We start from the raw sequence: 12,207 nt of genomic DNA on the forward strand, positions 1-12,207 counted from the left end.
GAGCCATCAGATACTACTTGGTGCCTAGTAGGATAGTTGTAATTGGGAAAAGAAAGTGTTGGCAAGGACATGGAGAAAAAGGAACCCTTGTACATTGTTGATGGAAATGTAAAATGGTTGTGCTACTACAAAAAACAGTTTGGTGATTCTTCAAAAAGCTAAACATAGAGTTACCATATGACCTAGCAGGTTTACTCAAAGGTTATGTATCCAAAGAAATGAAGCCATATACTTGCACACATAGTTGTATATGAATGGTTGTAGCAGCATTACTCATAATAATCAAAAAGTAGGAACAACCCAAATGCCTATCAACAGATGAATGGTTAAACAAAATGTGGTGTGTACATAGCGTGAAATATTAGTAAGCCATAAAAAGGAATAGAATACTTATTAACATGCTATAACTTGGGATGAAGCTGGAAAACATTATGCGAAGTGAAAGAAGCCAGACACAGAAGGCCACGTAGTATATGATTCCCTTTATGTAAATTATCCATAATAGGCAGATTCATAGAGACAGAAGATTAGTTGTTGCCAGGGAATGGTGGGCGGGGGTGGGATGGGAAAAGGAGGAATGAGTAATGATTACTTAATGGGTATGGGGTGTTCTTAGTGGGTATGAGTGATGAAAAAGTTTTAGAGCTTGAGGGAGGTGGTGGTTGCACAACACCGTGAAAATACTAAATGCCACTGAATTAGATACTTTAGTTAATTGTATGTTATGTGACTCTCACCTCAATTTTTGTAAAAAGAGGAAAAATAGTTTGATCATGACCCATTAGTCAAAGGCACTTAGAAACGAAACTTCTTCAGTGCTGGAGTTGAATTTGCTCAGTACTTAGAATCTGCTTGCTTGCTTGCTTTCTAAAGAAACAAACACTAAGCCAGTTTTATTATCTCAGATGACAAGAATGCCCAATGTAAGCTGACTCTGGGGCTTCCAGATTTAATTTAGTGGTTTATATCATCAAGGACACAACAGTTTTTCCCTCTGATTGCATCCTTAGCTTATCAGGCACATCCTCATTAGGTCCCCTGAGGTTCCTGGTAGGTCTCTTCATGTTCGCAAGGCAGTTGCAGTAATTCTCTTCACTGAATTTTCTTGACTTCCAGGAGGGGGAAAAAAGGATACCTTCTCTCTCTCACTTTTTTCCATTTGCCTTTTTAGTATAAACTTTTCAAACCTACAGAAAATTTTGAAGAATTGTAGTGTTTACCTTTATTCTTACCATCTAGATTCAACAGTGATGAACGTTTTTGTCATAATTTGTTTTCTCTGTGTAAATATTTTTTGAATCATTTGAAAGTTGCAGACATCAAAACTCTTCATCCTTAAATATTTCAGCATGCTTCTACTAATTCTCTTAAATAACCACAACTAAGATAGGAAGAGACTTTACAAAAATTTTTTATTAGTAAAAGATACCTAGCCTATGTTTAAATGTCCTCAGTTGCCCCCAGATGTATCTTTTATAACCCTCTTTTGTGTTTTTAAGGAATTGGAATCCAATCAAGAACTTCAAGGACCATGTATCTAGGAACAGTGCTACCACCTTCTTGTCTTTTCACGGCAGAATGCTTGTTCTTTACTTTCTATTTGGAAAGGGTGTAACTGCTGATGGTAGTTAGAAGGACCAGTTTTAAAAATTAATAAAATTAATGGATCAGCAAATAGACAGGAAAAGAAGAGAGAAGAAACAATCTTGGACTTGCTAGGGGCTCTAAGAAGCCGGTAAATGCTAGTGTGAACTTACTCCTCTTACTGAAACTTTCTATGTTTTTTCTCATAGTCTTCACATATTAAATAGTATCATCCAAAATGCTGAGCCTTCTTCAGCCCAATTCCTATTGCCTACCTGCCATCCTCTTTCTGGTTTCATGAAATTCTCAGTTTCTTCACGGTAGTCACAAATACTTATTTTTTGACCCCCCTTTCTCATCTTCTACATTTGATTCCCCTTGAGTTGATGTTGGAAAGCCCTATTAAGAACGTTTTCGACTTTGCTGATCCTTTTTCTAGTCTGGTGTTTCAGTTGTTCAGAGATAATTTCAGTCACATTAGAGTGGTCTTGTGGCCTTAGCAGAGTATTATTGCTACTCCAGAGGTGAGAAACTTCTTGTGGTTCGGAGTTAAGTATTGCTCACAGCCCAGAGATGCTGTTCGTGCTTAACTGGATCAGTTCGTTATTCTGATTTCCCATTTTAATTTGTGTCCAGAATTTGGCTAGTTTTCTTTTTCTCATGACTAATTCGGATCTTTTTTAGTTTCTTATTTAGAGAATGGAAAGAGAAGGTTATCTAATCTTATTTTCCTGAGAATCTGCTTAGTCTTCTGACATCCCCTTTTTAATTCTGATTTCCTGATTTTCTTAACTCTTTTCTACCCCCATATTTTTGGGTGATGTTCCTGATTATATATTCAGCAGATAGAAGACTTTCTTCTTTCATAAGATTGGTAATCTGACCTGTGTATTTATACATAGTGCAAACTATGTGAATTTTTGTTAGATTAGATGCTTGGCCATTTTCAATAATTCATCTGGGGAGGGTTACAGTAATTTGGTTTGTTTTTTTAAGATTTTTATTTATTTGACAGAGAGAGAGTACAAGTAGGCAGAGTGGCAGGCAGAGGGAGAGGGAGAAGCAGACACCCTGCTGAGCAGAGAGCCCAATGCGGGGCTTGATCCTAGGACCCTGGGATCATGACCCGAATGAAGGCAGCTGCTCAACCAACTGAGCCACCCAGGCGCCCCATAACTCATTTGTTTATAGGATTCATGAGATGGTGGGGGCGCCTGGGTGGCTCATTTGGTTAAGTGTCCAGCTCTTAATTTCAACTCAGGTCATGATCTCTGGGTTGTGAGATTGAGCCCTGAGCCAGGCCCCATACTTAGGGAGCAGTCTGCTTGAGATTCTCTCCTTCTCCCTCTGGCCCCTTACCCCCATAGGTGCCTGTGCACTCATGTGCTCTCTTGCTCTGGCTCTCTCTCAAATAAATAAATAAATAATTTAAAAAAGGAATTCATGATGGTAATTATTATGTTCTTAAGAAAGGTGTTCAGAATATTATTAGATAATTGGAAAGTTCTGGATAAGCTAAAAGATTTATGCCTTTGAATAAATCCTCCTAATTGATGGTCTAGCATGGGACAAGTTATTTACCTGTCAGTGCATTTGTGGGTTTCTCTATAAAATTAATGTTGGACAGTATTGCTTTTGGGTTACAAAATTGCATTTTATTAGGGAGCACATACCAACATCCAAATCCTTCTGCTCCAAATCAGGTTAACCTGATTATCAGTGCATTTGAAACTGTTGTGCACCAAACCCATTTTTCACTGAAGTAGGAAAAGCTGCCTTGGGCTGATAACCTCAGTGGGAGAGACAGTTGGAGATACCCTTTTTGAATGTCTCTGGCTTGCTGAAGTCTGCTGGACTATACTGTGTAAAGGTAGGGGCCTTGCCCATCTTGCTCTCTGTCCTATCCCTAGTCTCGGATTGAGTGCCTAGCACATGGGTAAGTGCTCATTATTAGTTAAATATTGGTTGAATGCTGACCCCAGGGCATTTACACACATTGTCTCATCCAGTCTTCACAGCCAATCTTATCATTGCCTAACTTTGTAATATAAAATATAAGCCATCCTTCTGATAAAAAAATTTAGTTTTGTAGATGAGTAAGCGGACATAGATGCATAGCCGCTTGTTCAAAGCTGTTCAGCCAGGCATAGGAGCTGCCTCCAAACAAAGCAATTTTAAATTTTACCATTTTAACCATTTTGCAGTGTACAGTTCTGTGGCATTAGGCATATTCATAGCCATCACCATCATCTTGGCCCATGCCTTTTTCCTCAGTTACATTGCTTGCCTTTGTTCTTCAGGGTCCTTTTGGTTTTGTCTGAAATCAAATTAAAAACTTCTTTGAGCAAAAACTGGAGGAAACTGGAAGTTTAAACTTTCAGACTGGGCCGAATATGGAGTCCCTGTTCTTCCTTTTCCCATTTCCTCAGCCAGTTCTCTTTCACATATAACTTCTTGTTGGCTAATAATAGCTGAGTGTGTTGATTTGAACAGGAATACATGCACTCATATCTGCTTGTTCTCACACTGATTTGGAGCTGTTTGGTCTATTTCTGCCAGTGGTTGGCCCAGTAAGGTGGTGATCTAAGTGGTCCAAGTGCCAGGAAGCTGTGTACCCCCTTTTTAAGTTGTGTACCTGCTGAATGGGTTAGAGCGCCACTGGGCTAAAGTCCACACTTGGCCTTGTACTTGGGAAATTAATTTGCTTTGTCATCCTCTACTCCTACTTCCTGCCAGGAGTCCAGTTCACTACTTTCGGTTTCACTTTGGGCTTTAAAAGTGTTTCTTAATCTTTCTCTGGCTGAATTACCTATACAAAGCAGGTGTAAATAAAATAGTTTTGTTGGCTTGGCTGTGGGGTGAGTTGGCTGTGTGAAACAAGATTTGACGCGGCCGGATCTGTCTAAGTAGGATAGGTGAATGTGTTCATCTTTCTACTGCAGTGGTCTTAAGTCCTTTCTGATATCAGGCAGAGCCAAGTGGTGAAATATGACACATGCTGGGGATGAGAATTGGCAATTGTCCTGAGTGCACAAATAGTTTCTTCCCTCCCAAGCATATTTTACAGCCAAGTGAACAGAGAACAGTTCAGCAGGCTACTTGCTGGAGTTCCTGCAGCAGAAAAATTACCTTTATAAAAGGATGGACACATAGCTTTTACAAAAAGTTTTCAGAAGAACAAAAAACTAGGCTCACTTTTCTTTTCCTCATTATGTCCCTAATTCCGAAATGTAAGGCTGATTCCAGGTACATTCCTAGGGCCTCTTTGTCGGTGGTAGAGACTGGGCGTCACCAGGTTTGATCAGTCACATTCAGCTACAGAAGGAAGTTGCTGGGAAGACCAAAGTCCAAGCCTTCCTATTGAATGGACAGGCAAACACGCAGTTTGGCCCCTGGCCCAGCTCTGCTCCCTGTAAATTTTATCTCGTACGCACACAACAGGCAGGCAGTTGGTGGTGGTGTAATTCCAGTCATTACTGACTAAAATGACAAGCTACCATTGGGTGAGGCTTGACCTGAGGCAGCTGCTCTAAATATAGCCTTCCTTTCTGGCAGCTGCAAACACCTGGAGGAGCAGGCAGGCCCCCAGCAGAAAAGTATTTGCTGTTAATAGTATGTCTGTTGAACAGTTATATACTGTCAGAGCTTTTTTCATGCTATGTTTGTGCATAATTAAAAACAACCCACTGAATCCATTGGGCTTATGGTTGGGTTATGTTTAGAAAAATGCAATTTGTGTTGTTGTCTGCTGTGGGGACTGGAGATGATGTCACTAGTTTAAGATCTTAAGAGGAGCAGTTAATGTAATTACTAGCAATTTCTTTGATCTCTCTAATGAACACAGCTTGCTTAAACCCCTTAGTGGCATTTGGTTTCTGGCATGGATGAATGCACTGTCAGTCATGTGTTTCAGTTCAATTAGGGACTTTGGCTTGTGTGCTTGGTAGTTCCTTTTGACATAAGGGGGTTTATGAGTAATTAAAAAGAACACCATCATTTATAAAATTGTGCTTCCAGAACAGAAACTACGAACGGCTCATAAACATGTAAATGATACTTAACTTTTTGTGCAACGAGAGAAAACCGTTTTAAGTTCTCACTGAGATCTTATTTTTAACCTGTCAGATTGACACAAATCCAAAACTTTGGAAGAACACTGTTGATGAACAAATGGGGAAATAGACACTCATACTTTCTTGAAGGGAGCAGTAAGTGTACAACTTTATGGAGGAAAGTTTAGAATTTATCTGTTAAAACCACCAATGTATACCCTTGGACCCAGCAGTAGTATCACTTAAAGGAATTTATCCTACAGATACACTTGCATGTATGTAAAAACAGTGTTTGCTTAAGCCTGTTTATGGAAGAATTAAAGATTGGAAACAAGCTCAGAAGTAGACATAATGATGTATCTGTTCAATGGATACAGCTATAAAAAACAGGATATTCATTATGTACTGACATAGGAATGTTTCCGTGGTACTAAAGCAGAGGGCATTGTATAATAAATATGCCACTAATTGTGTAAAAGGGGGAGAAATAAGAATATGTATTATTTGCTTGTATGCGCATAAGGAAGTTCTGGAAGGATACTGAAGAAGGTAGTGTGAGCAGTTACATGTGTTTATGTGTGTGTTTGTGTGTGTAGGAAAGAAGAGAAAAGATGGCTGTTTTTCACTGTATAAAACTTTTTGAACTATCTGCATGTGTTGCCTTTTCAAAAAAATTAAATAATTAGAATATCTTTTAAAATAGAGTTTTTTTGAATTCCCATCGTGGTTATAGAGGAACACTCTCTTAATTTACTTCCTCACCCATACTTGCTATCCTTGTGGGCAAGAGGTTTCCTCATCCTGTTACTGATGGTGCTAAGTGTCTTCTTACTTTTTATGTGGGCACTTGAGAGGAGAGTGCTGCTCAAGTTTATTGGTCTTGGTTTGTTTTTTTCTGTTGATCCTCAGAATCAGTGACTCTAAAAATTTATATACCAGAAGCCTTTGTTCTAATACCAAACTGTGAGAAACAGGCTTTTTCCATTTGTTTTGACAGTCAAGGTAAAATATACCCTGGACAGGACTAAAGTAAAATCTTCTGCCTTTTCTTTTTGTTTGTAGGAACCTACAAGCAGCAATTGGCGCCTATTATGACTTTGAGAGCCCAAACATCAGTGTGCCCTCTATGTCGTTTGTTGAAGATGTCACCATAGGAGAAGGGGAGTCGATACCTCCTGATACTCAGTTTATAAAGACATGGCGGATCCAGAATTCCGGTAAATGGATAACGGGCAGTTCTTCATTGCCCTATTTTCTTTTTTTAGTAGTTAAAACAAACAAGGAAATGTTTTAGCTTAAGTTATATACTTTTGTAACTCTGAGTTTTTTCTTATACATGATGTAGTACTTTTTTTTTTTTTAAGATTTTATTTATTTAAGAGAGAGAGCTAGAGGGAGCGGGCGGAGGGGCAGAGGGAGTCGGGGGAGAAGCAGACTCCCCACTGAGCAGGAAGCCTGATGCCAGGCTTGATCCCAGGGCCCTGGGATCATGACCTGAGCGGAAGGCAGACTGAGCCATCCAGGCACCCTGATGTAATACTTTTTTGTACTGGTGTGATGACCAAACGTCAGTGAAATGTCCCCTGCCCTAGATCAGGAAAAAATAATTCAGATCTTTTTTTTTTTTTTTTAATTGAGGTCTTGATCGTCTCTAAACAATTCAATATTCATTTGATTCCAGGAACTAGGCCTGTGTGTGGTGGTGGTATTATCTCCACCTGTACAGTTCTACTCCATCATTTTAATTCTGCTCTAATTAATCTTCCATTCTTTCCAGCAGGCTAGAGGAGGTACATCCTTGAATAGAACAAGGTGGTTAGAAAGAGCTGTGAGCATCTGCTCTTTTGAAAGCTCTTTTCTTTGTAGGTGCAAGGATGATTCTTTATGAAATTTCATTGAGATCTCTCTGAAATGTTAATACCAACTTTGAAAAATAGGGTAAGAAATGTGGGATTTGCTCAGAATGGGAAAGATGGAAAGATTGAGAGTTTTTTAGAAGCATTATTGTAATATACTGCTGACTTTAAGAAAAATTAAAAATAAGTTAGAAATAGTTCTTTGAAAGAAGGATCTGAATATGTGTCTGGTAACACTACCTTTTGCTTGTTAAATTCTTTTGTAATGACTTTTTAAATTTGAGTGGGTTTAGTGTTGCTTGTCTCATGCAATAATTACTCATGCTGCTGATCAGATCAGAATGCTTTAACCTCCTTGTTACTGAGGGCTTAACAAGGAATTCTGAGAGATGGAAACTAGGCAGAAGGCATATTTAGCTAAAAACCTGTGTGTGGGGGGGAACCCTATCTAGCAAGGTGATCTGATGTGAGTTGATGTAATAAACCTGTAAAAGTGACCTTTTATTGACTGTTTACTTTTTAGTTCTTTGTACTTTAATTTTTTTATGATGGGGAAAGATTGACTAAGCTAGCCTTTTATATAGTAATTAATGTACCAAATTGTTATTCTTAGTTTTTCTGACTTAATTAAAAGTAACTCTCCCTTGGATGAAAGTTTAGTGTGTCACTGAGGAAACGCATATAATCTGGATCAATCCAATGTTGTAGATGACTGGAGACATTTGTGGCTTTGTAAGATTTTCATTAGCATCTTTTCCCTTTTGGTTGTAACAGTGTAGGGCATTGTTTGAGAGATACTTGGCTATATGGAAAAGTAGCCATGTTTTCTATTTTTCTTGAAGTTCTTTTTTTCAAAGCTTAATTATTTTTTGCCTTATTTCTTTGCTTTTTGGGGGGCTTAATTTCTTACTTTTCCTGATGTGGGCTTTTAAAAATATAAAATAATCCCTCTCTTTCTTAAGATCTTACGTATGTATATATGTATGTATGTGCTCAAGAGTGAGCGCACATGGGGAGGGGCAGTAGGAGAGGGAGAGAGAGAGAGAATCCTAAGCAGACTCTGCACTTAGCAGAGCCCGTCTCAGATTGACATGAGACTCGATCCTGTGATCCAAAATCTTGACCTGAATTGAAATCAGGAGTCAGGTGCTTAACTGACTGAGTCACCACGGTGCCCCTAAAACAGTCTCTTAAGTTCAGCTTCTGTTCATCATGTTCTTTCTTGGAATTACTAAAACCTGCTAGTTGCTAATCAAAACTGCTTTTTAAACTTCACATGAATTCAATTTTATTTGGTTAAAAAAATTAAGACTTTGCTTATTTATAGTGAAAACACTTAAAATGGCTGCCTTTCTGTGAATTCTTTATAGTGTTTTTAAATATTAAAAGTTCTTAGAGTACCACTAAAATATTTGAGATACTCTTTTGTCGCAGAAATCATTTTTTATGTTAGAAATCTCGATACATCTGCTTACTCACCAGGCAGTTCTTCATTTAATGGGGGATTGGGAGGGATTGATATGGTTAAATGTCAAATCAGAACCCCAAAAAGCCTACCTTTCTTTCACGTTGGAGAAAAGCTGTGTTGGTGGGGCTGGCTGCTTTTTCCACTTGGTATTGCGTGGAAAGTCCAGTTTATTTATTTATTTATTTTTAAATTTTATTTGACAGACAGAGATCACAAGTAGGCAAAGAGGCAGGCAGAGAGAGAGAGAGGAGGAAGCAGGCTCCCCATTGAGCAGAGAGCCCGATGCAGGACTCGATCCCAGGACCCTGAGATCATGACCTGAGCCAAAGGCAGCGGCTTAACCCACTGAGCCAACCAGGCGCCCCAAAAGTCCAGTTTAAAACAGCCTCTGGATCTTCAGTCTTTTTTCCTGTGAAAGGCCATTCTTGTGCCTGAACACTTCTTGAAGAGTTGGGCAACAATTGGCTGGCGATTTTACCCTTCAGGTTACTTTGAACACATAGTGTTTTTTTTTTATCCTTTTGAAAGTTGTTCATCCATTTTCAAATAGTTTTGTATCTATCAGCTACATGCTTACCATTTGATTAAGAAGAACCTGGCCTTGTATAACTAAGCGATAGGTATGTTAGTAAAGAGAGAGAGGGAAAGCATGCATGTGTACTTTTTTTTTTTTTTTTTTTTTTAACGTGTACTGTTCTTCAGCATCATTCTCATCTGGCCTATAAGTTCTTTCTGGAAGTAGGGTAACTCAGAAATACAACAGGCCTTAGCTGTTTCTCCTCTGGCTCTTTTACTCTCATTCATAATCTTCTCTTAAGAGAAAAGTGCTCACTGAAATAGTTTCATAAGTAATTTTCATGGTATCTCTCTGCTCTCATGTTTTAGGCATGCCAGGCATTTGAATATACAACAGATGAGATTGGCAGGAACTACATATAGCTGTCCTGGCAGTTTCCCCAAAGAAGCTAATGTCACACATTGTTTAAAATTCAACTTTTAAGACCATGGAAAAACAGAAGCCAGACATTTAATGACTTAGATGCGGAATCCCAGGACCCAAGCTTTTGGCACCATATAAATTTTAGAAGCTTGGGAACCTTCAACAGGAAACCTTACAATTAAAATTGAAAGTAAAAATTTGAAACTGCCCCTCCAATGTGAAAAGGAACAATTTCCCTCATCAATGCTTTAGCTTCTTATTTGTTACAACCACCCTCTGTTGTGCAGCCATCATGAATGTTAAGCTGAGCACGTTATGGCAACACTGTATTTCTTGGACTTTGGGGAAGTAGTTGGTGATTGTCATGTGAGGCAGTGGCTTCACAGTCAACTTTATTTTTTATGAACATAAAGCATGAGTTGAGAAAACTTGAAAAAGAACAACTGTTTTCTCCATTTACTTTTGGGTCCTTAAAATAGTTAATTTCTGTGCCTTTCTCTTCAGCTCAACTGTAGAGAAGGTAATTCTGCTTCATCCATTTAGCAGATGTTGTTATATTCCAGTCACTTTACATCAGGTATGGGAAGAAAATGGTGACAGGATCAATGACGTTCCCGTTTTTGCCTGAAGCTCAATTTGAAATGCAGTCTCCAGACTTCTAGGGATTAAAAAGAATAGGGGATCTTCATTAAGGATTGTCTTCCTCATTGATCTTCGGATGTTCATTGTTATCTCCCAGCTGTTGGTGTAATCACTTATCCCTAGTAAGTCAAGGCTTTCTGGAACTGATGGACTTTTATTTCATTTTTGCCATGTTCTCTGTCATCTCAAAATTGCCATGTCAGGGTTTTTTTGTTTTGTTTTTACTTTTTTTTTTAAATAAAATTATATTCCCATGATAATTGAAGAGTCATAGCCTTGATCATATGTGTTTTTGTGATACTTAACTTGGAAAGTCATAAAACATAGGTTAATCTTTCCTTTCTTCTAGATGTATCTGTCCCCCATCAAGCCAGTTTGTAACTGAGACTTAATTTGAAGCCCTGTTGTATTACATTTCTCAAATTCAGATTTTAGGTATGCTGATGGTCCATATAGCTTAACACTATTTCTCTTCTTCCTCCTTTTTTTTTTTTTTAAAGTTTTATTTATTTATTTGACAGATCACAAGTAGGTGGGACGGGGATGGAGGTGGTAGCAGGCTCCCTGCTGAGCAGAGAGCTGAATGCTAGGCTCCATCCCAGCACCCTGAGATCATGACCTGAGCCTAAGGCAGAGGCTCAACCCACTGAGCCACCCAGGTGCTCCTCCCTTCCATCTGTATTAAGAACTGGTATCTTTAACCTTTTTAGAGTTACCTGACTTACTAGACTGTAAGAGCTAAATGCTGTAATGAGTGCTTGGTAAGTCTCAGAAGGTAAATGATTGGTTCTTCACTTTACACTTAGAGTTGATGGTGGATAATTCATCCAATTTTTTCTCCCAACAAGCTCTTCAGGCACGACATGAATAAAGGGTCTGGCGTACTAAAAAATTAGATCAAGACCCTAGCTGCATAACATGTTAATCACTTAATGTTTACCAACTAACTTGATCTCCAGGGAGCACAGAAGCACTCCCTCTTTGCATAGCTGAGAGCTCTGACTGCCTCAGCTGCTTGTGCTTGTCTGCTCAGGACGGCCAAGTATTTCCCGCACCCAGACAGTCTTGGTTTTCCTTACTTTCTTAGAAGTTCAAAAACAGACACGTTCTTGGGTTTTCATACAAACACATGTTGTCTTATTATGGGTGTTGTGCATCTGTGTGTGTGCATTTGAAAGAATAATTGTGAATTCACCCCTAACACAGCAGTTGAATTTTCCTCCTGGGTCTGGGTCTTTAAAGAGGCTGACATTTTCCAAGGTCCTCCATGCCAGCTGCTACTATTCTTGACCTCAGACAAATATGCTTTCGCCAAGACCATAGGCCCCAGAAATGCGAAACAATTTGCATGTCTGGCCAGGGTATCATCCACAAGCTTTCCACCAGCAGCAGTTGCCCTTTATGGTGTTAACTTAAGAGGGCACTTTGCTGGCAGGTGTGTTTTTAAGTGGGTCTGACAAAACACTGCCAACTGCTTCCTCTGCCACCCCTTAAGGTGCAAGAGCCACAGAGTGTGCCGCTCATTACGGGGCTGCGAGCTCAGCCATGGAGCTGTAGCTGCCTTTCTCTCTGGTTCACTTTTCACTGGGTGTATCAAAACCAGTCTGGCACTTTGAGAACAAGGAACCAAGGCATCCTAGAAGACTCTCAGGAGACACATTTCAA

The 12,207-nt window shown here is 39.2% G+C and overlaps 1 protein-coding gene across 1 annotated transcript in view; it reads left to right on the plus strand.

Annotated features, from left to right (window-relative positions):
- The window catches only part of ILRUN (inflammation and lipid regulator with UBA-like and NBR1-like domains), a 91,124-nt gene that overhangs the window by 29,345 nt on the left and 49,572 nt on the right, over positions 1-12,207 (plus strand). The window contains exon 2 of the mRNA XM_044255020.1: positions 6,699-6,853. Coding sequence (XP_044110955.1) covers positions 6,699-6,853 — 155 coding nt within the window. The remainder of the gene's footprint in view (positions 1-6,698; positions 6,854-12,207) is intronic.

The sequence above is a fragment of the Neovison vison genome, chromosome 1 (assembly GCF_020171115.1).
Source record: "Neovison vison isolate M4711 chromosome 1, ASM_NN_V1, whole genome shotgun sequence".
Classification (NCBI taxonomy): Eukaryota; Metazoa; Chordata; class Mammalia; order Carnivora; family Mustelidae; genus Neogale; species Neogale vison.